At 38.8% G+C, this 23483-nt stretch overlaps 1 protein-coding gene across 2 annotated transcripts; it reads left to right on the forward strand.

The window, feature by feature from the left end:
- Window positions 1–1049: 1049 nt before the first annotated feature.
- On the forward strand, window positions 1050–22934 carry spats2 (spermatogenesis associated serine rich 2). 2 transcript variants are annotated; one of them, XM_006794084.3, is made up of 13 exons: window positions 1050–1137; window positions 3491–3770; window positions 6111–6190; window positions 7657–7765; window positions 8265–8314; window positions 8608–8830; window positions 9652–9831; window positions 9982–10117; window positions 12440–12498; window positions 15592–15701; window positions 15941–16043; window positions 18067–18215; window positions 18299–22934. In XM_006794084.3, exons 2-13 carry the CDS (start codon window positions 3746–3748, stop codon window positions 18557–18559), a joined length of 1485 nt encoding a protein of 494 aa, XP_006794147.2. In that variant the 5' UTR covers window positions 1050–1137; window positions 3491–3745; the 3' UTR covers window positions 18560–22934. The 2 variants fall into 2 exon arrangements, with proteins under 2 accessions (XP_006794147.2, XP_087689951.1); XM_087833825.1 differs by lacking the exons at window positions 1050–1137; window positions 3491–3770 and having other exon boundaries at window positions 6080–6190.
- Window positions 22935–23483: the final 549 nt, after the last annotated feature.

Raw genomic sequence — 23483 nt, forward strand, 5'->3', positions numbered from 1 at the left:
ATTTATTAGCTCAGGTAACAATGAATTGCTTCATCCATTGATCGAAAAGGACCCTGGATGTGCCTGTAAAACCTTTAATTATTCTTCTATTTATTTTGTTTACTATTTTATTATGTTGTTTTGACATAAGCCTGGGCTTCACGTAGTAATTACAATGTACTGGGGGGAAATTAGTCTGAAATATTTTAAAGTTTCACTTTGAATTTTGCACTTTTTCTTAAATGCATTGTTCTTAATTATTTTGAATAATAACCAAAAAATGCATGAGTTTATTCACTAATGCAGTTCCATGCAACTGTAAAAAGAAATGAGGTAAAAAAATAAAAAAATAAATAAAAAAATTAAAAAAAAAGGGAAGGGGACTTAATTGGGGCCCCTAACTAAATGTACTAGTGAAAAAAATTAGGAAATGTAAATAAAGAAAAAGTAAACTCAATGAAACTATATATGCTCATAAAATGAGTAAAATTCAAACTCAGGAAATGTGCTTTTGTTGACTCTACATGTGAGTTAACTACTAGTTAATACTTTTGTGTCTGACTGTAATATCAGGGTCTTTAGGGTCCACACGACTGCTCTGCATGTCGTGCAAGACACTCACAATTTAGAGCCACTCGTTAACCTAACCCTACTAACTACATGTCTGTGGATAGTGGGAGGAAGCTAGAGTACCCGAAGAAAGCATGCAGTCTACGCAGAAAGGCGCTTGGCACATGGTGGATGGTGGAACTCAGGACCTTCTTGTTGTGAGGCAACAGTGCTAACCACCTCGCTAAATTTTTAGATAATAACTCAGCATTTTTATTTACAAAGGAAATCCTACATAAAAAAGTAAAACCAAATATTCTTATAGAAAAAAAGCCAAATTTAAGAAAGCTAGTCGATCTTGCAAACAAAAAAAAACGGTAAAGCGAAATAATACAAAAAATACTAACTACAGTAACTATGCTGTAGCACATTTCACATCCTGTTTGAATGTTAAAAGGGGCGTTCTTTCAATCCAATCTGGCAACCCGAAGTAGTCTGGTCGAGGAAAATAGTACCCACAGCAAGACTACTTGGCATTAAAGACGGCTGGTGGTAGGAGCTGCGGACACTCGTTTCCAGAAGCTACTGTTCACTTGCTGCCGCCAACAAGTACGTATTCGTGATTTTTAGATTATATTTTTGTGCTATTAGACTTAAAAAAAAAAAAACATGCTTTAACAGCAGCGGAGTATTTAACGCTAAAGTTTAGCAGCCGAGTGACGGCAAGAATTACAGCACAAACCCGACTAATAAAAGCCAAGCGGTCTGCTAGCTGCGCGCTAATGTTAGCCAAAGCGGCATCCAGAGGACCCTCCAGAGAGGGGTTGTTTGTCTGATGTGCTGCATTTAGCTATGCATACATTCTCCGTGTTTTTTGGGGGGCTAATTTAATGCGACGGAGATTTTTTTTGCGGTCAGTGAGGCAGAGCCTTGTAGAGATGCTATAAACGTTAGGTAATGTTAGCACGCTAACGGTAACGTAACCTCCGGACTTCAGCCAAATACGTGCAGTGAGCTGCTCTCTGATGAAAGACTGGACCGAGACCCCCATTGTGCAAGTTGCTTTCAGTCAAGAGTTTGCAAAAATGTGTAGATATTCTTTTAAAAGCGAACAAATAAAACAGTAACATTACATAACAGGCTGAATTGAGCGGATCGTTCCGCTACAATAAACGCGAAGTTCGGGGGGTTTTTTTATGGCCGATCTTTGTCGTGAAGGTCCTTTCACAATAGATTGGGATGTTTTGGGGGGTTGTGGGGAAGCCTTTCCGCTTCTGTAGCGATCCTTATTACTCAGGCTTTGAGCTGGAATATAATGCAAGATGCTAGTTAAGATGCAGCAACGGATGAGGGGGTATTTATATCTCTCTCTCTGATTAGCCAGCTACACTTAACGTCTTAGGAGGTAGTCTAGGTTTTCTAGTCATGCCCGACAGGTTTAATTAACTGTGAACCTTGCGATCACTGGCTTCTCTGGCAGGAACTTAACAGAGATTAAATTACAGCAAAGAAAAAAAAAAACCCTAAAAATAAAAAAACAAAACTACCTGGTGATTGGATTGTTTGTATGTTGTTTATCAGTGCTTTTCCTCTTAAATCTGCCACACACGCATGTACCTTCCTTGAAGCCCAAACTTTTTTGCGTCATGAGTGCTGTGTTGGCATTTTCTTCTTAATGGCATCACTCAACAGGAGTGCACCTGGCACTCTTGAACGCTGAAGAACCATCCCTCTTGATAAACACAGAGCATCTCGGTGCCTTTGCATGAGTGGCTTGTGCAGTGTCACTTGTTGATCATGCGTGTGTGTGAGTTTGACGTCTGTAAAGGTGTGGTGGAACTGGGACTATGGCATGCCAAGTCCTAATCAAGAGGGTGTTGGCTTCTACAGCCTTTTAAGTTTCCGTTTCTGGTGAACCAGGATCAGAAAGGGAAAACTATAAGCTACAAACAGCTGGTCCATAAAACTGGATCCAGACTACTGGAGGTCTGGCTGAAGCAATTTTAAGGCTAGAGTGGGCATAATTAAATAAAGTTCACATAAAGCAGCAGTGAGACGGGCAAGAGAATGTGTCTGCTATATTGATTACTAAGCATGATGACTGTAAAATTTCCAAGAGTGTAATAGGGATTTACAGATGCTTTTTTTCCCCACAATGAAGAAATTGCAAAATTGTACTTTCAGTAGTTTTGTCTAAATTAAGAACTCATGTCATTATACGAAAACCAAACCTTATGTAATTTCTGACATCACTGACTCTTATTCTTCCTGTTTAATTTCCAGTAAAGAAAATAAGTTGTAAAAGTGTCCAAAGGTATTAAAAAAAAGAAAAAGTCATTTTAGACTTCAGACCCAGTGTAGCTGTCATAGAGACTGCCAGAAAACTTAGAATATTCAAAGTAGTTTTAAATCGCACACACAAAATTTTTTTTAAATACACTTTCAGATATTTGCACACAGTCGTCACCAGCCCAATCAAAGGCCGCACACTGCAACACCATTGCCAGCACAGCATTATCACCCACCACTCCTGTAGACAACCGAGAAAAAGGAAATGCCCCTAAAAATGTGTTAATCTGAAACCCTGCTAAACTTTTCTTCCCAACTATATGCAGCTTTTCTGCCAAGGACAATATGAACTGCAGATTTTTTTTTTTTTCTTTTCTTGAGGACTCTCCGCCAGACAGACAATAATTTATTGAAATCTGTTTTTCATTCATATTTCATAGCCAGAGGAAATGGATTTAGTTTGCATTCTTTTTTTTTTTCACAGATCATAGAAAAGGGAAGGGTGGTATCTGCATTTTTACTTGGTACAGCATGACCACAGTTGGGGTTTCTTTTTTTTTCTTTTTTTTTTTAATGTATTTTATTATTCCTACATTTAAATACTGACACGAAACCACTTCTTTATCACTAGTTCTGAGTTGTTCTTTTTTCTTCTTTTTCTTTCATTCCACAGATTTAGTGAGGGTAGAGCAAAGGGGAAAACCCAAATCTTTGACTGAATGGTGACGGTTTGGATCTGAACCTTTTTCTTCCAACCCTTCTGCCAGCTCTGAGCCTCATTGAGCTCTTCTCTACCGAAAGCAACTCCAACTGAAAGTTTTGTCACATTTGGACCCGTTAGCTCTGCATCAGCTTGAATATATTTGAAGGAGTATACACTGCAGAAAATAAACAGCAGAGATTTTCTTGGATACTTCTGTGTGACAACATGGCAAAGAAAAACAGCCAAAAAGGTAAGGGTTAAGACAAAATAATGTAATACAATGTAATTTATTGTAAAGTACTTGGAAAGTTCTTGATGTAATCACATATCTATAGTTTTCTTCCAAGGAACCAGACTTTGTCATTTATTTTAAAGTGGTTTTCAGGAATAGCTCTCCAGGCTTTCTGTAGGTCTTTCAAACTTTTTCTTTGGACAATGACTGCTTTTTCACCCATTTTCAGTTAAGTCTTTCTACCTGACAATTTTCAGAGGAATGATGTGTTTGTTTTTCAAGCCACTTAACACTGTCATATGAATCAAGCATTAAAATGTGCTTATCTGAAAGGAGGAACCAGTGTTGTGTCCACATATAACAGAAATGTTTGCAAAGAACCAATTTTATATTGCATCTTTAGGAACGTTTTTTACTAGCAGCCTGTTGCAAAAGCACATCATTTGTTCCCATTGTTTAGTTCAGTCCTTGAAAAAATGCCAAGGATAACAGATTTAAGATTGTTTTTTCACCACCAAGGTGATTTTGTGCTATTAGCTTAAACCTTGGCATATCTCAAGAGTGTTCTTCTTTTAAAATAATTTTTTTAAAAATGAGGAAACTTGAGAAGCAGATGTCAAAAGAACTGGGAGGCATTAAAAAAATCCATCTACAGCAGATGAACAGTATCAACGACAGAAATGGTCTCAGTAAAAGGGTGGCTGTTAAGAAGCCATTCTTAACGAAGGAAATGGCAGAGAAACAGCTGATGTATAGCAAATTACACGTCTTATGGACTGAAGTCAAATTTGAAATTTCTGGTTCAAATAATCATCATTAGCCATCTGTAAAACACAATTGAGGTTCTGTAACGTTTTGGGGCTACATTTCAGCCAGTGAGGTTGGGGACCTTTTCAAAATTGGACTTACGAATGCAGAAAAGTACAATCAGTTTTTGAAACGTCATACGATGCCGTCTGGAAAGCATCTGATTGGTAGTAGCTTCATTCTTCAGCAACACAATGATCAAAGATGCTGCCAATGCTGTAAAAGCATACAAAAAAACAAAAACAGTCATTGATTGGCCTCCCCAACCACAGACCTCAACATTATTGAAACAGTGTGGAACCTATTTGATAGAGAATTGATCACAACATCCAGACGAGCTTTGTCTTTCATGAAGCCTGGAGAACTATTCCTGAAGATGACTTAAAAAAAAAAAAAAAACAAGAAACCTTCTCTAAAAGAGTTCAGACTGTGTTACACAATAAAGATGGTCATGCTAGTGCTGACTTTCTCTCAATACGATATAGCCTTTATACTGCATTTCCATGTACCCGTTTCAACGAATTGCTATGTCCATTTCCCTAGCAAAAGGGACACGAAGGATGGTGCAATACTTTTGCACAATACTGTATCTCTATATGGTGCACAAGAATTGAGTTACAGATGGGTCACAGCAATAAATTATTCAACAAATAAATGTGTGCATGATTGTTTTCAGCTAGAATCTAATGGAGTTGTCCTGAAAGTACGTGCAGATGGCTGTACTTTTACAGCGAATTGGAGCTGTGGATATTTACAGTGACATTAACCTACTTCCATGCATGAGAAAAACAACTTTTACAAGGGCTCAGCAGTTTCCTCCCTCTTGTGTCTTTCAATGGCTAGAGATTAACTGTGGACTTCACTCTGACTCTTCGCATTCAGCTGAAGGCCTTTGTTTATCATTTTAAAGATTAGTGTCATCTGACCTTACAGGAAGAGATCTCATTTTACCTTGACTCAGCTGCTTGACTCAGTGAGCCAGATTTATTCTCCTCCTGCTAGAAGAAACTCTGAAGTTTTTCCTTCTTGAAAGAATGTCTTTTTGGATGCTATCATTGGTTATTAGTCATTAAAATGAGATCCGTGTTCCAGACAGTTCAGGCACAGATGTGATGAAGTCTTCTTTTTTCTTTTTTTAAGCGCTTCCTTTGTGCTTGTATCTGAAGTGGTTGTGCTTACATGCTTAAATAACACATCGTTCCACCTCCACAGTCCTGTGAGGCTGACATCTTCATTTTTCACATTTGTTTATTTGCATACAGGAAGCAAAATCTATTTTCTCAATTTCATATGTAAATATTTTGTTTTTTTATCATGTAGATTAACATGTCACGTCACATGTCTGTTTCACAATAATAATTCTGCAGCTGTAACCTGATTAGTATATTTATAAAGGTGGCCAGCAACTTTTTTTTTTTTTTTTTTTTCCAGGATATCTCTAAAGATGTCTGCTGGTGGTTTTGTTTTGCAAATGATGCCCTACAGAGGTTTGCAAGTACAATTGAAGAGTTAAATGGACAATGCAGTTGAGTTTCTACTATATTTTTCCAGATACATCCGGAGTGGTGTTTGATACCCGTTCAAAAATGGTCATGTCCCAGGGTGGAACGGCTGAGAGGATGAAGGAGAAGGTAAGAAATTTACACACTCCTCAGGAGTAGTGCTGCACTTTTTTTTTTTTTTTTTTTTTTTTTTTTTTTGGAGGCCTTAATCTGAAACATCAAATTGCAAAATATTTGTTCTCATTTGTGGATATGGCTGTAGATGGAATTAAGATTAGAATGAAATTATAGAAGAAGAATCACAAAATACATTCAAGAGATTACACGAGGTTTTACATTGCTGAAATTGCGTCTTTTTTTTCTTTTTTTTTTCAGAAAAAATCAGCACAATAATTGAACAGTTAGGAGCTTTATATTAATTTAAAGATAATATACACTGCATAAAAGCTCAACTGAAACAAAATGCAAATACCTGAGTAAACAGATATCTGTAGACCTGCATGTGAGTCAGTGCTATGAGCTTGACGCCACTGTCTTGCAGTGCATCAAAAACGGCATGTCAGCATTTATAAATAGAACTGATAACATTGGAGGCATGATTTTGATGGATTGTACTATCTCAAACTAGTTCTCGATTCCCATCTCTAATCATTGGATTCTTATCTGCTGCCAAAGTTGGATGCTCCTAAAGCTTGATATTCAGTTTCATTTACTGTGAGATGTGTACAGCAAGTTCCTGGAAAGTAGCTTTTTGGCGACAGTAAACATAAGAGGGCAAATTGTCAGAGCATGATTAATGTTGAAGTAGAGCAAAAATCAGATTCACCATCTTAACAGATATCTTGAAAAATGAGAGCTATATATAGGTATGTATCACTTAATCCCATGACAGGAAGCATCTTTAAAGCTGTTAAACTATAATTTAACAGTTCTGGGGAGTTTTATATAGGATCCCAAAAATTATTTTACATTTTTGGTAAATTAAATGGTGAAAAGCAAAAATATTTCATTAAAGTGTCTGATATACACACTCACTGGCCACTTGCTAGTCCCTACTTTAATTCTTTGTGGTATTGGTTCAGCAAGGTGCTGGGAACATTCCTTACAGGCTTTGGTCCATATCAGCATGATGGCATCAGACAGATTCTGGTGTTTGTTTAGATTTAGATCCATGATTGCGTTATGCTGACTGTGGAGGTTTTTTGAGTGCAGTGAACTAATTGTCACGTTGAAGAAACCAGTTTCAGATGATTTCAGGAACCATTCACCACACTTCTCCTAAGTCACCTTTCTTTCTCATTCTGATGCTCAGTTTAAACTTCAACAGGTTGTCTTGACCTTGTCTACATGCACCATATGATTGTCTGATTATATAGTTGCATTAACAGTCGAATTTTCGAACCAGTCGAACAGTTGTATTGACTAAAGTTGCCATGGAGTATCATTCTTTCACTGACCAAAATGAAAGCTTTGTGTATTTCTACATTAATAGTGCATTATCATGTCCTACAGCCACTTCTTACTTGAAGTGTATTTTCAGTAAATGTTTGAGGGCCCTTATGCTTGTCAGTGCTAATGTTCACTATGCTTCACAGATCAGTGCTGTCAGGGCGGTCGTCCCCAACAAAAGCAACAATGAGATTGTGCTGGTGTTACAGCATTTTGAGAACTGCGTCGATAAGGCCGTGCAGGCTTTTTTAGAAGGTATGAGGACACCAAATCTCTGAAAGTTACTGTGATGTTGTGTGACAGGATATTTGTAATTTGATATTTAATGCAGCTTACTTCACTCACTCCACAAGTAGAGTTGTGTTTACAGACACAGGTCGTGGGCATGAATGTCACTGTAATTCTGTGCCTTTAATGATTTCTTTGAACTGTCCTGTAATTACAGTGTGCATGTTAACATGTACACTGAACTTTTTTTTTTTTTTTTTGTCCTTAACCTTAAATTTTTTTCACCATCATGCCTGCCATGCTTTGCATTCTGTAGTTGCGTATCATTTGCATGCCTTTGGTTTGGCAGGTTTAATTATAGCAAAGGAGCGTTGTGTCTCTACGTCAGACTACTCTTTTGTTTCCTTAGTTAGCCGTGTCTAAACAACGCCTCGAGGCATTCATATGTTCAGATGGTATTACAAAGTTTTCAATCTGCCATGTGTCAGCGTGTACCTTCGTCATCATTGTTTGGTTTACACCGCAGGCAGTGCAGCTGAGATCCTGAAGGAGTGGAATGTCACTGGAAAAAAGAAGGTGAGAACCACAAAGCCTACGTCTTAAACGTCTCTTTGTTGAGTTGGCATATTTATGTCACTCTTTCTTAGTAAAAGATTTAGTTTCAAATCATTGATGACATTTTAATCTGTTCTCATTGGTTCTAAAACGCATGGATTGGTTTAGTAAATTCTTCTGCCAAAAGCTTAATTTTCATTTAAATCAAAGCTTTCCATTTTCTGCATGCACTGAATTAGTTGATATCACTGCACTGATACTAAAAAGATGATAAAAAAAAAAAAGAAGGCTGACACTGATATCCTACTGTTCAGCCCAAGAAGAAAAAGAAGCCCAAACCTCAGCCAGAAGCCCCAGCAGAACCTGCTCCACCTGAGGCCACATCGCCCGAAGAGGGCAAGGACGAGCTGAATGGCTTTCATGCCAACGGCTCAGTAATGGACGGAGAGTCTCTTGATTCGCTGAGTGAACACCTGGACTCTGCCTCCCTGGATGCAGCCGAGCTGGACTCTGAACCTGCTACATCCGAAACCACCGGTAAATGCAACTGTTCAGCTAAAATGTGATGGATAGAGTAATTTATGGCCATGCAAATTGCTGCTCTTACAACATGAACCTTATTTGACCTTTTAAAGTAAATCTGTTCCTGGACAAATATTTTTGTTATATGACTTAACTGCAGGAAGGTCACCTTAAGTGAGCCAAGGACACAGTGTGAAAGTCTCATTAGATTTTTATCAATGAAACTTAGCAACAGGCTCTGCTCTAATCTACATGCTGGTAAAGAGAGTTATTTATTACTTAACTTGAAGAAATTAATTTGGTGTTATCTAATCAAAATCAAAGTTCAGTGGGGAAGTGTGTACTTGTAATCTTAGTGGTTTAAAAATGTCCTCCTGAAATGTGTGACTAGGCAGTTTTGTTTTGGGTTTTTTTTTGGGGGGGGGTTAACTTTTAAAGTGAACCACATGGTCTGCTGACTTAGCCTGAGTGGGCAACTTGCTATTTTATTTTATTTATGGTTTAGCCACAAGCTCTTCAGGCCCATTTGACTGTTTCCGTGTGCTGGTCGTTGGTACAAATGCAAATAAATCTTAAAAAGAGAATTCTTAATCAAATTATATCCAGAGGTCTTTCACTGTGCTTTGGTGAATGCCATCCCTCATTTCCCTTCATAAGAGTTACATGCAACCAAAGCATGCTCAAATGATGTCAGAAACCAGTGCAGCAAGTGCTACAAGCGTACTACAAATAGAAAATACCAAGAACCTTGTCCGATATAGATTCTGCTTTTTCACATGAGGGTAGTTTTATAATTATTTACTTTGTGTCCTGACAAGTACTTTGTTTTCTCACAGGTGCAGAAGCAGAAAGTCAAGGTAGTGCTCCAAGTCCCAACTCTCAGCCAGGAGGAAAAAATCACCAGGCTCCCAGAGGCAATAAGTCACGACAAAGGCCAAACTCAAATTCACATCATCCCCCTGCCTCATTAGCATCCAACACAGATGAGCAAGGATCATCAGGAGTAAAGAAGATGGGTTAGACATGGCTCTTATTTCCAGAAGCCCATTTTATTCTATCCATATTGTTTCTTTGTGCCTCACAACCAAAGGCAAAGGTAACATGAAAACAAATGCGCCATAGCCCCAAAACTCTTGCTTAACTTTTCCTTATTCTCTCCTTCTCAGCTTCCAACATCGACCGCTCTGTGAAGGACCTGCAGAGATGTACTGCATCACTGACTCGCTACAGGATGGTGGTCAAAGAGGAGATGGACTCCTCAGTAAAAAGGATGAAGCAGACATTTTCTGAACTACAGAGCTGGTATGGGAATTCATTTTAAATCTGCCTGTTGTCATGCAGTTGATGTTGAAGTAAAATTGTGTTTTTATTTAACAATCAAAAAGTATATTGATATTGATATCTCAGATAGATAGATGTCTCAGGTAGTTTGATCTAAAATTAATGTCTGAAGTTGTAAAAACACTGCTTTTAATTTTGTGTGAACTTCTTTAAACTTTATCTTGCTAAACAGGACCCACAGTGTTTTTTTGTTTTTTTTTAAGTAAGTAGAAACAAATCAGGAAATAATTTTCACTCCTGTGACCGTGTCAACAAGCCTCTATATTTGTAAGACAACCCTGAAATAATTTAGAATCTTTGAGTCTAAATAGACCGTGACGAGAGATGCATTAAGAAGAAAATTGTTTCAGAAAAGCAAAGAAGAATGTAAAAATAGATCTTAGTTCCAATTTCATTTCTCAGATTTGTGTTGCATGTTCACTAAAGCAGTTCAGGCATTATTGCATTTTTATAGGTGCTGCTCAGTTACCTTTGTCCTTCTTGGTGGTGCAACTTTGCATAATGGTAAAAGAGGTCCATGTGTTGAACCTTGGATTGCTTTCATAGAGCCTCTGGTGTGTGCAGAAAAAAATGACTGATTTAGAACACTTTATTAAAGATAATAACAAACTAAATATTTTACATATTATTTCATTGTAGTAATTTGTCTTTAATCCCTGGATTTACACTTGCAGTTGAATTTTTTTTTTCACATTAGGCATACAGTTCATGTTAACAGGATTTACTAACCAGTTTAATTGTCCAGTTTTAGTAGTTTGTCTACTTTAGGGTGTTCTTTAAATGGCTTACAAACTTCATAGGTACTGCTGGTCTGAGCAAGAAGAAAAATCCATGCCCGTTAAGCCCCTGATAATTCAGCTGGATAAGATGACTGTAGTGATCATTTTCATGAGACTTTAGTAAATGCTGAAGTAGCTGGCAGTAGATTAGGAACTCACTAATAACTAATTGGTTGAAGATTATCTGGGTTTAGTCCAAGCTGGCAATTACAGAGTATCGTCTACAAAACCTCAGGTTATTAGGTCTAACTCGGCAAAGCAAAAAGATTAACTGAAACATTTGCACGTTGATAAAGTGTATTCCTTATAAATTCTCATAGAGCGCAGCCATTGTTCATCTTTCAAAAGCTGAAACCTGATGCTGTGGTTGACTGTGAGGATATCCATTCAGCTCCACTCTTGGCTTCAGACCACTGCTGCCACTGACTTATAAAACTTTTAACAGTTATTCACTTTATCAAAGATAAAAGACAGATCGGTTTGTTATTGTTCAACACCTACAACTCTTAAGAGGCTCTTACTTCAATTCCGTGGCTAAGACTTCCACTTCTGTGAAACACTCATGAAAACTTTTTTGTTTTATTGTCAGTAAACTAGAAGATTGTATTGAGGCAGCCGGTACAAAAGCAGGTAGCTGGTTATTGTCGAAAATGGATCCTAAACACCGCTGTGTCGTGTTTCAGCTTTTTAGACAGAAAAGCTACATTGTGGCTTTCTTTTATTTGTAATCTGTGAACAACCATCAGCTGAGAAACGAAACTGAAGCGGTATAATTAGATTTACAAGTGTGGACAAGAATTTTAATTTCCATATTTGCTTTGTGCGTTTTGTTTAATACCATCTATCATCATTACTCAGACACTCAAAGTTTGCCATGGGTGTAGTCTAATTCTCGTTAGTATCTCACAGCAACCTTTGAGGCATACAAGATGGCCATCTACGTAACAGCTGACTCTGTAATGCTACAGAGAACAGAGCTCAAACTCCAGTAAATGTGTTATCCCATCAAGACTGAAGCGTTTATCCCAAGGTTCTTAGCAGCTGTGTTCTCAGGTTTGGTTATTTGTTGTCTAGCAAGATTACTCAGTCATGAACAGATTTACATGGATATTTTCCCAGAGGTGGAGCTTTGTCCAGTTTAGAAGTAATTAACTTTTGGAGTCTGGATCCAGGAATTTTGGGAACGATTCTTCACCATGAGAGGAGTCAAAATTGTGCATTTCCTTTGGTGTCTCTATAAATGTATGCTGAATTAAAGTGATAAAAATAAACATCATATTGATGTTCTTAAAATATTAAACGAATCAATATTCCAATATCCTTCTGGCTTAATTTGTGCATGGTGTGGAGGAATCTTCAGCCTTGGCAGAAGTCTGCTGTCCCCATTGGTCTTATTGTTTAACCATATTGGTATTTTGCTGCACTTTTAGTGCAAAGTCGGCATACACAATCTTGTTTCAGAGACGATTCAAGAAAGTTTACCCTCTTTTCTTTATTTTTCTAGTTTAATGGACAGAGAGGTGACTCTGCTGGCAGAAATGGACAAAGTGAAAGCTGATGCCAGTAAGTATTGTATTTTCCAGTATGCTTGTCACATACCACCCTGCAGCTGCTTGTGCTCTTCTCATGATATGATCACCTGACTCAAAGGCCCCAAGACTCTGACCTAAATCACTTCTGGAGGTTGTAAAAGAAATCTTATGGAACAGCAAGTCCCAGTTTCTTCTAAACTGCAGTGTTGCCTTAAGGTCCTGATACACCTAGAGCGTGCGTGCATGCGTGCGTGCGTGCGTGCGTATGTGTGTGTGTGTGTGTGTGTGTGTGTGTGTGTGTGTGTGTACAATGTAGGCCTGATATTTGTACAACTAGGCCATTCTCTCTTATTCTGTCCTCTCAGTGTAGAGTGTTGTGTGTTCCAGGCCTGGAAAAAGTGAATAGTGTCAGGTGTCAAGGGAGACTCAATGCTGTCTTTGTGCAAGGCGTGTGGTGAATTGAGAGAAAAGCAAAGAAACTCTAGTCCTCATCCGATGTTACAAAAGCCAGGTTTTCTCAAAAGTTACTTTACTCTAAGAATCTTTTCCTTCGGGAGAAAGTGATACAACTGATAACATATATGTATATTTATTTTAGATTATATATTTCAAAAAGAGAAAAAAATAAGTATTTGTTAAACCTCTTTCCTGGCTGTGGGACTGTATCAGTAGTGCTAAGGACCAGTGGGTACTTCAGATGTCCTCTGTAAGATTAGTCTGAGTGGGACATGTCATGTGCTTGTTGAAAACACAGGTGTATGATTGTTGCTTTTACAGCCATGATTGGACACTAAGGAAGGAGAGAGAAAAAGACTTGTATCAATTGACTAAGTAGCGAGAGCAAGCTAGAAAGGATTGGGAAAGGTTAAAGTGATTAAGGATAGAGATTGAAATATGCTAACAAGTGAGCAGACTATGTTGAGAAGATGGAAGGACTTTGAAGACCTTCTTAATGAAGAAAATGACAGAGGAGACTGGATGGAGGAAAGTTGGGTAAGGGAGTTCAGATGAGAATGAAGTGAGGGCAGCCAAGAAGAGGATGACGAGTGGAAAGAAAACTGGATCAGGCGATATACCTGTGGAGGTATGGAAATATCTAGGAGAAAGGGGCTATGGACTTAGTAGATGATGATGATGATGATGATATTAATAGTAGTAGTAGTAGTATTAAGTAGGTTAACAGAATCTTGGAGAGTGAGAGCATGCCTGAGGAATGGAACTGTACCGGTACTGATTTTCAAGAAGAAGGGTGATGTGCAGAACAGTAATAACTACAGAGGGATAAAACTGGTGAGCCATACCACAGAGATGTGGGAAGGAATTTTTGAAGCTAGATTAAGTAGGCTAGTGACAATTAACAAGGAGCAGTATGGCTTCATCCTGAGAAAGGCCAGTGCAGATGCAATGTTTGCACTGTTTTTTTGGATCTAAAGAAAGCTGGTGCCAAGAGAGGAACAATGGTACTGCTTCAGAAAGTTAGGAGTGGCAGAAGTGTGTGTGAGGCTGGTGCAGGACATGTATGAGAACAGTGAGACGGAGGTTAAGTGTGCAGTAGAAGTGACAGATGTGTTTGAGGTGGAGGTGGAAGAGAGCCTGGAGAGGTGTGGGTATGCGTTTTCAGCCTATGCTTTGGAGAAAAGAGAAATGAAAGTTATTAGATGTAGTTAAGATACAATGACCAGAGGTGGACAAGGTTAAGTACCTGTAATGAGTTATTCAAAGCAATGAACAGGGTGGACTGGATGGAGTAGGTGGAGAAGAATGTCAAAGGTGATTTGTGACAGAAGTATAGCAGAAAGTGAAGGAGAATGTTAACAAGATGGTAGTGAACACCTGCTATAATTGACAGCACTAACCAGTGGCAGCGCTTAAGATTTTCACTGATGGTGACCACCAGGTTAGGCAGATTGAGCAGTTTAGAGAGAAAATTAGAAAAGCAAGGCTAAGATGGTTTAAGCATGTTCAGAGGAGGGATAATAGATATATTGGGGAAAAGGATGTTCAATATGGGGCTACCAAACAACAGAAAAAGAGACTGTACTGAGAAATTTTGTTTGGTGAAGATATGAAGAGATGACATGTCTTCAGAGGTATGTTGTTTTTCTCACAGAAGAGAATGCTGGGGGTGGGATGGGCGCAGATGGTCCAGTGTGGTGACCGATAAAGGGAACAGTTGATCAAATAAGAAGCTGTATTAGTGCAGAAGCTCAGAGATTTAGACCATCGTTTATGTAGAGTGAGTGGAGATGAGATGTGAGTGGTAACGCCTATTGTTAAAGACAGTATTGCAGGTGAATACTGCCATACCTCAGCACCAGTATGAATGGAGTCCAGGTTGTGGTGAGGTCACAGTTGACAGCCATCATAATGGGCCCTCAACTGAAATCTTTGTCATTTTCTTTGAACTGGGGACCAATTGCATATTTCTGCAGGGCGACCCATTATTCCAGTTTGAGCTTCATATTTTGTTCTTTGATTCTAGTAGAGCAGCTTTGGATGAGTCATTGTTCATTATCATCCCTTTGTCTTATACTGGGCCCTGGTGCTGTCTCTCAGGTTATACTTACCTGAAACAACCTGTTTTAGTTCCTATCCCTTCCTCTTTAAGATGATGTTCTTTTGATTGGCTGCATTTCACAAACTGACGGAGTGATGAGTATTTAGATGAAACTGAAAGATTACAAGACCTCTTTATTTTAAACTTAAGCAAAAGAAGAGGGTCCATTTTTGAATGTATTTTCAATCATTTTTACTTTTTGAAGAAAGGAAATTCTGTCTTGTCTTTGCTTCCTAACACACAGGACAGTTTGTCTTTAAGAGAAGGCACCGTTTTTAAAGTAGTGGGTGGCCTCAGACTTATTTTGTCCGCCAAATTTCCAAATTGGCTGCTGGATGTGTCTCACAGTGAGCGCTAATGCAGCCAACTTTGGACTGACTAACTGAAATTTTCCTCCTAATTTAAAGTTTAGAGTTTAACAGCTCAGAATCACTTTAGGTGCAGCTCTGTTTTTAAACTTTTGCTTAAATGTGTGGAAGACATAATACAAGCAGACATTTGACTGCATAATAAAAACCCTCCTTAAATTCATTCACATCTGTTCATATTTTTGCTGCTACGTTTCAGTGATGATCTTGGACGCCCGGCAGAAGAGAGCAGAGGAGCTCCGGCGGCTGACAGATAAGTCGGCATCCATGTCAGAGGAGCAGCTGACTGAACTGCGTGCAGACATCAAGGTACCTGCACAGCACAGCTGCTCCACTTTGATGCTGTCTTTCAGTATCTTAGTTTGACTTGGTGTTTTATTTCATAACCGACTGAATGGGAAATTGGTGTTTATTTTTAATTAATCTACAACTCAAGGCAGATTCTCCTACTCATGCATACAAAAGTAGAGATGAAAACAACAAAGTTTAAGACACAACGTGGGTGGGTTTTTTCCCCCACTTTTATTTATTTATGTTTTTATTTGCAGCACTTTGTGAGCGAGCGTAAATACGATGAGGACCTTGGAAAAGCTCTAAGATTTACGTTTGATCTTGAACCGCTGAAGACGAGCATTGCAGGGTTTGGATCAGGTACAGTATCAAAGTCATCTCATTTATTTCTCTTACCGACTTGTGTTCAGCTATGCCTGACACTTGACTGGGACACACCTTTCCTTAAATCACAAAATACAAGACCAACAGGCTAGAAATGACTAATGCAGTAATGATTATGATATGGCAAGCATGCAGTACTAAATGAGCAGAGCGCTAGTTTTATGGTTGGAAACTATAGTGGAGCAATAAGGACGCTTTGATAATATTGTTAGCAGCTCTGTTTATTAATTAACCTCTGAAGAGGAGGATGTCAAGTTGGCTGTTATGAGGGAGAAAGAGGTTTGTTTGTTCTTTTTTTTCTTTTTTTTTTCTTCTTGGTCTCTGCATACTCTGACCGGTCTGCAGAAGCTGCTGTCCCATCATGTCAGACATTTGGTTTATTTATATTTTGACCATGACTGTGCTAATCAGACCACTCATAAGCAGTCTTATCTGACTCTAAAATCTTAACCCAAAAATTGTGATTTCATGCTATTTAAGGTTCTGAGAATGCCTCTAATGTAGATCTGTCTAAAACAAGCTTTTAACACTTTATTTTATGCAATTAGCACACTTTTTTTCCTGCTTAGTGAGAAAGGTTGCTTGGTTTACCATTTTTGACCATAGCCTATATTTAACAGAGGGACGTAGACACCATGACTTCACGTACAGGTTTTGGATTTCACCTTTTGAAGACTCAACATTGGTGTTTTTGCCACTGCCGTGTTTTGTGTTGTCGGAATTTGCCATATTTGGACCAGTGGGAACAGTGTTAAGTTGTCACCTTAGAGCCCAGTCACACAGGCCTGTGCAAGACCAGATGGTGACCACCTGACAACCCCTGGTAACTAGGAAACGTATTGCCTAACTTGCTGGCAAGTGGTTGCTGTTGGTGGGTGAAATTAGTCAGAAAGAGTTGCTGCACTGAAACCACCTCATGACCACTGTGGTTGCTAGCAGCTTGTTGCAGTTTCACTGTGCAAATTGCAATTTTTGGTAATTTGTATAACGTCTGTAAAATGCTCTACAACTACTCACCAAGTGGTAGTGAAACTTTAAGAAGTGCAACAGCTGAATGTTCTCCCCAGAGAAAAGCAAAGGTTTCTCCTTATGGAACGTCTAGTTTGGAGATAAAGTAAAACTTTTACTTTGAAGGTGAATGCTGCTGTTTCTGAATCACATTGCTCTTTTCCAAGTTTTACTACAGCTCAGTGGAAAGTTTACAGAGTGTTTGCAGACAAGCTGGAAATCCATTATGGCAATCTACTAGCAACCGAAATCATAGTAACCAGATTTCTGGTGAAGCCTCCTCTTTGCAACTGTTTTCACCAATTGGTAGCCTGCAACCACTCTCTAATTTGTTAAGAATACAATTTTTTTCCCCCCCTAGTAAGCAGTGGTCACTTGGGGTCACTGACCATTCATGCCTCTGTGACTGATGACTAAGGCTTGTAAAAGCTTTGTTAACAAGTTGTAGTCATAAACTGTACAAGTGCAATGCACTGGGACAGATCATTCATTGTTCTATTTGATGTTCATTAGTGTTACAGAAATATAATTACTAGAATTTCACTCACTAAAATTAAGGCATAAACTTGTGGGAGGGTTTTTTTGTTTTTGTTTTTTTTAAAAACCTCACAGCAAGCCATATTAATAATTAGATAAGCCATTAAAGTACTCCAAAAAACAAACACAATGGAGTGGTCCAGTTCAGTGACTGTCACTGGCATAGGTGAGGCCTGTTAGCTGCAATTTCCTGTTTTAAGACACACCTGTAAATGTAAGTCTCAACACTTAGAAAAGAATGAGTCACTTTAAATATCTTTTGAAAAGGAAAACTATTAATAGATCCCAAAAAGTTTCTATAACAGGGTGTAAATGTGTTTTTTGATGCTGCCATTGACTTAGTTTTAAGTAGCCATTAGAGGAAATGTAGATTTTGGCACTTCTGCATTTGCTTCATCTTTGAGCCCCAGAGGTTTCCGCAGAGCGTTGACTCACTATGTTGATTTTCTCACAGTTTACCACCCACGTACAGGCTACTCAAACCGATCCCGCTGTAGCTCCACATCATCTTCTGTCGCCAGCCCCACCCTGCCGGAGACGCCTGCTCCTACCCAGATCCAGAGCAACCACCCAAGTGAAACCCGTCCTCCACCAGCCAAACAGGTCAGCTGGAAAGCCGTAGTTTGTCAGACATTAGACCAAATGCTGGTTTACTTCACTGACAAACTTTAAACTCTCCCCCTCAGATTTTCCAAGGAAGCAGGCGTACCTTCCACGGACAAGGTTATCACACAGGTGGTCAGCGGTATAACGGTGGTTCCTACAATGACAGGAACGCTGGTCGTGCAAACCACCGCCATCAGAATGATGGTGCCTCCTCTGGGCCTACATCACAGCACTCTAACAACTCAAGAGGTCCCTCGCATTCCTCCACATCCTCTCACAACCAAGACCGACCCTCTCACAATGGGCTTCCCCAAAGGGTTCCACGAACACATGGTCCTTGACATTTAAAAAAACAAAAAATCACAAGCTCAATCAAACCCATCAACTAACCCTTGACCTCCTCCTTCTCTCCACATACCCTTCCCCAACCCTTCACCTCCTCCCCACCTACTAACTCCTTTTAATGAAGAATAGAATACAAGTTTACATATTTCCGTCAGTTGAGCTGTAGTGCCGCCTCGCCACATCAATCAATTCATCCTTCAAACTTGAAAAGCGCTCACTGTTCTGTAATCGCTCTTCCTCTTTCTTTTCTCGCTCCTGATGACGGTTAACAGTTTCTATCTTTAGGCCCCTTTTGAGAGATCTTACTGTCATGCTATCGTCAGTCTCTGATATTAGTTTTTGCAGTTAAAGCAGACTGCCAGAGACTGACATGATTACCTGCAACAATTTGTGCACTATTGAAGTTGAACTCTTAGTACTTTTTCTATTTTTACTGTGGCTTTGTCAGCTCTCTGATTCGAACCTCAGATCTTATTATTCTGCTTGTCTCCCAGAACCATTTCAATACCTTCACCACGGAAAGCGTTGTGAAAGTGTAAAAGCAGTTCTAGCATTAGCTGGGATTTCTGAAGAGTAGACATGCAATCAACACTACAAACTGTCATTAATCATTGCAAGGTAAAGAAAAAAGAGACATATCAAACTGTAATCCAGAGCTTTTTGTACGGCTGCTACAAACCATAGGGAACTTGTTAACGCTAGGACTTGGCTGTATTGAGAGTAACACTGTGGACACAGATGTTACCCTTTTGAAAGGAGTAGTTTAACATTTGTCAGTGCGCTTTCCCTCACTCTTTGCTCTGAGTTGCATAAGTAGATTAACACACGTGTACACTAAATATGAATCTGGCAGCTGATTAGATTAGCTTGGTGTGAAGGCTGCAGAAGGAGAGTAACGGCTTTGGCTGTCTTAATGTGGCAAACTGCACCTCTAAATTCACTAATTCACACAATCTTTTCTGGGTTTTTGCACAAAACTGGGATTTTTCTGGGGGGTCAAGTTTGAGGCTAGCTGTTACTCATTTCTGGCTTTAATGCTGAACTGATTGGCTGCTGCTTGTAGTTCCTTATTTAATTTAAGCACAAGTGTGTTATCTACCTTCTCATCTGACTCTGCATGGAGGTGATAAGTGCCTATCCCAGTGTCAAATGTCAAACTACTCCTTTTTAATATTGCCTAAGGCAGTGATGTATCGCCCTCCCACTGGCTGCCGGAGTTATCATGTGTGCTGTTTTTTGTTTTTTCTTAGCTAGCTGTCCATCGTTTTATAACAAAGAGGGCTCATTACCTTTTGTAGAATAATGTTAAATATGTAAAAACTCTCAACAAAGGAAAACTCCTTTGTGGTGCACATGCTTTTTCATAGTTCTGAACATTTATTCACAGGCCGTTTGTTCTTTGTGTTTTTTCTTGTTATATGCACACGAATGGCATATTAATGTCGTGCTTGCCTTTAGTCACAGACTTCACATTTGCCTTTCTAGAAACATGGATGTCTGCATCATGATGGCTTTGTAAACAGACGGTACTCATAGAGCAGATATGTGATTTATGAATATGTGCAAAAACAAAGTGTAGGATCTATTCTTCCCCTTTTCCTGCCTGACTGATATAGATATCAGCCATTCACTGATTTATGGATATTGGCATGTATGCTGTGTGATACGGAAACTCTTTCTTTTTTTTCTTTTCTTCTTCTTCTTGTTTTTTGTTTTTTTTTTTTTGTTTTTTTTTTTAAAAACAACATAATGCAGAAAAAAGATGCTTGGGGTACGAGAATTAAAAGTTTGTCCAGCAGTGTGACTCCATTGTTTACAAAACTCTCAGCAGTGACTGCTGCACCGCTGAGAAGATGGAGGTGTGGAGTCGAGAAGTGTCTTCACATTAAGTTACGACCTAGTTTGTGAAATACATTACTGGAAACTTAATAATGACCCCAGTATTTTCAATTTCAGTAGATCCCATATTCTGTGTATGGTTATGAGTGTGTGTGTGTGTGTAGGGGGTATTGGCTGATATATCGATATCTAGCATCAGTTGGCTCTTCTTTTTATGTCCACTCTGTGCATCTATGGAAGTAAAATTGAGTAAACTGATGAATGCATTGGAGGGTTGTATTGATTTCTTAGATCTCTTTTTTTCTGCCAAGTAGCTGCTGCTGTTGGGGCTCAATCTCATCGTAGTGCCCAGGTTGTGAACAAAAAGCTGGCGAATACCTCATCGCTCATCCTTCGGCACTGCCTGTTTCGAAGTCATTCTCTCACAGTGGGCTCTTAGTTTGGGACATGGACCCCCTCGTGATTCCTCTTCTTATAATCCTGTAGTTAATGTACATATGAAAGGCTGTAGTGGAAAATCGGTTGTTACATTATTGCTGCATCTTCTTCATAACATGTTGTCTTCCTTTGAGCAGATTTTTTTTTTTTTTTTTTTTAAAGGGGGGTTGTTTTGTGGGTTTTTGTTTCTTAAAAGGGTTTCTGGGCATAGGGAGCTTTTTTCCTGCCCCATTGAGATTAACACTCTTTACGTAAGTAGTTAAATTAGTGAGTATTTGTGGAGAAAAGAATGCAAACTGGTTTCTGAACTTTGGCAGATGTTTTCTGGCTTGTCTTGAAAGGATGATTTAGCGTTATGGGAAATGAGCTTTTAGCTTGTTACAGTAAGACCAAACTATCTGGAAGAATGAGTTAGCTTGGTCTGGCATCAAGCCAGGAATTGGGTAGATTCCTTTCACATTAAACGGGCCCAGATTGTGGGTTGTTTTTTGTTGTTGTTTTGTTTTGTTTTGTTTTTTTCCCTCCTAACATTTTTTTTAAGACAGCTGCTTCGGGAAGAGAAAAAACTAGCAGTTTTTGCTTTTTATGCCAGGTGCTTTTTTTTTTTTTTTTTTTTTTTACTTTTATTACAGCATTAAGGTTGCTTCTGTGTCTTTTCAATTATATTTCCATTCTTGCTCCTTGGGACCACTGGGTGGAAAAATAAACAACCACTGCAACTGTGGCCCTGTGCAGCAGCAGTAGTTGCAGTGAGTGTTTCCAGTTTTCTGGTCTCAGGAGGGCAGTAATGAACCACCCATCTGTTTAAAAGCAGCTCTCAGGTGGGTTTTTGTTTTTTTGTTTTTGTTTTTGTTTTTTTTTTAACTTGTATCCATCCTAGACTACCGTAAAAAAACTTTTCATTTCCAGTGTAACTAAATTGTCTGCTAAGCACCTCAATAACAGAAATCACAGCTGCATAGAGCTGCAATAACAGAGTCACTGGATGCATCTGTCACACTGCTTATGAGCTATCCTATTGCAGCTGTGTAAAGTAACAAACTAGAATCGTTAAATGAAGTAAAGTTATGAATCTAAAGTTATTGTTTTTTTACAAATGTTGTAAATCTTTAATTCGGGAACAAATTCACCCCTTTTGAATATGGTTCTCTGGCATGCAGCCTGACCCTGCAAAATAGTCATATGTAAATTTAAAAAAATAAATAAATCTTCAAAACATTTAATGTGATTTATGGGCGTCAGATGTGCTGATTAGGTGCATTGTGTTACAGCTGGATAAAGCCAGACTGGCCTATGCTAAGCAAAGCTAACCCTGTTCAGATAGGCAATTGCTCATCCAAGCTTGCTGGATACTCCATAAGACGGCGAGCGCATTTCCCAAAATGTTTCCTTTTAAGTGCATGCACAGCTGGTAGGGGGGTTATATCATCACAAAGATCTGTATAGACTGAAGTTGTACCAAAATCTGAGCCAGCTCATCAACGACGGGCTGCGGTATGAAGTGATTTAAAGCTGCAGGACAAATGCTAAACAATTCATTAATTATCTCATCTGCAAAGTTGTCTGCCTTCCTTCAACCACCATTTGTTTTACATTCCTAACTGTAGGGATATTAAGTTATCACCAAAGAAACTATCTCGTCCTGTGCAACTTTTCTGCCTGGGTTTTTTTTTTTTCTTTTCTTTTCTTTTCTTTTCCTCTGCCTGTAAAGAATTCCCAATGGGATAAATCCAACAATTCACATTCTCTTCTTTCTTTTTTTTCTTTTCAATCCTGTTTCCTTACTGTATATACATATATGTAGGTATATAATTTGTGCTCACATAGGGCATTTTGTATGTGATATTCATATTAGGCCTAATGGAGGTTAAAACATAAAGTTCATTAATTTCTTCCAGTAAACCCTTTGTCCATCTTCTCAAAAACCTTTCTGAGACAACTGTAAACTCAAGTGCCTTTTTCTCTTTTCCCACTGATTTATCAAAGTCCCCTCCACCAGAGTATGGACCAAAGACATCAACCGTCCCCGACTGCCCAGCCCTCTTTCTCCCTCTCTCACTGAATGGCACACTTTCCATTTACTACAAATAAACAGTTTGCAATACTGACTGTGTATGCTTGGTTTTTGGTTTTTGCATTATAGAGTTTTCCATTACTCTGTCTAACCAGACCAGGACCTTGTGGCTTAGATTTCATGACTTCATAACAAAAAGAAAAAAACATACCCAAGGATATCATGGTGAACATCTAACACCCTTCACATGCTACAAGCTGTTAATCCCTTAAATATGTACCATTAAATCTACAAGAGTGACAAAAGTTGAAGAATAATGTTCTCTACTCCTTTGTTGGTAAATATGGACAGAACGGATGGCAAACAGATAAATGACATCATCCCCATGCAGTATCAGAAACATCAGGTAGAGGGAACCGTTACATTCAGAATCAATAAACATGATTTGGGAAGGTTTGAGAGTCATTGTGTGATAACTGAGAGCCGTGAACTCTGAGTATCCTGAGCTGATATCTGAAGGGCACTTCTGCAGAATTAGTGAGAGGGTAACTTAAAGAGAGAGTTTTAAAAAGCTGCACGTCTTCTGGCTTCCTTCAGACAATGTTATTCACTTTCTCCTCTTGCCTTAG

This window comes from Neolamprologus brichardi, chromosome 20 (genome assembly GCF_056152115.1).
Source record: "Neolamprologus brichardi isolate AB-2024 chromosome 20, ASM5615211v1, whole genome shotgun sequence".
Taxonomy (NCBI): Eukaryota; Metazoa; Chordata; class Actinopteri; order Cichliformes; family Cichlidae; genus Neolamprologus; species Neolamprologus brichardi.

Excerpts from the sequence above, each read along its gene's own strand:
- spats2 (XM_087833825.1), top strand. The coding sequence starts at position 6,080 with ATGCAGTTGAGTTTCTACTATATTTTTCCAGATACATCCGGAGTGGTG. Across the intron at positions 12,499-15,591 it reads CAAAGTGAAAGCTGATGCCA|TGATGATCTTGGACGCCCGG; the intron begins GTAAGTATTGTA and ends GCTACGTTTCAG. Across the intron at positions 16,044-18,066 it reads CATTGCAGGGTTTGGATCAG|TTTACCACCCACGTACAGGC; the intron begins GTACAGTATCAA and ends ATTTTCTCACAG.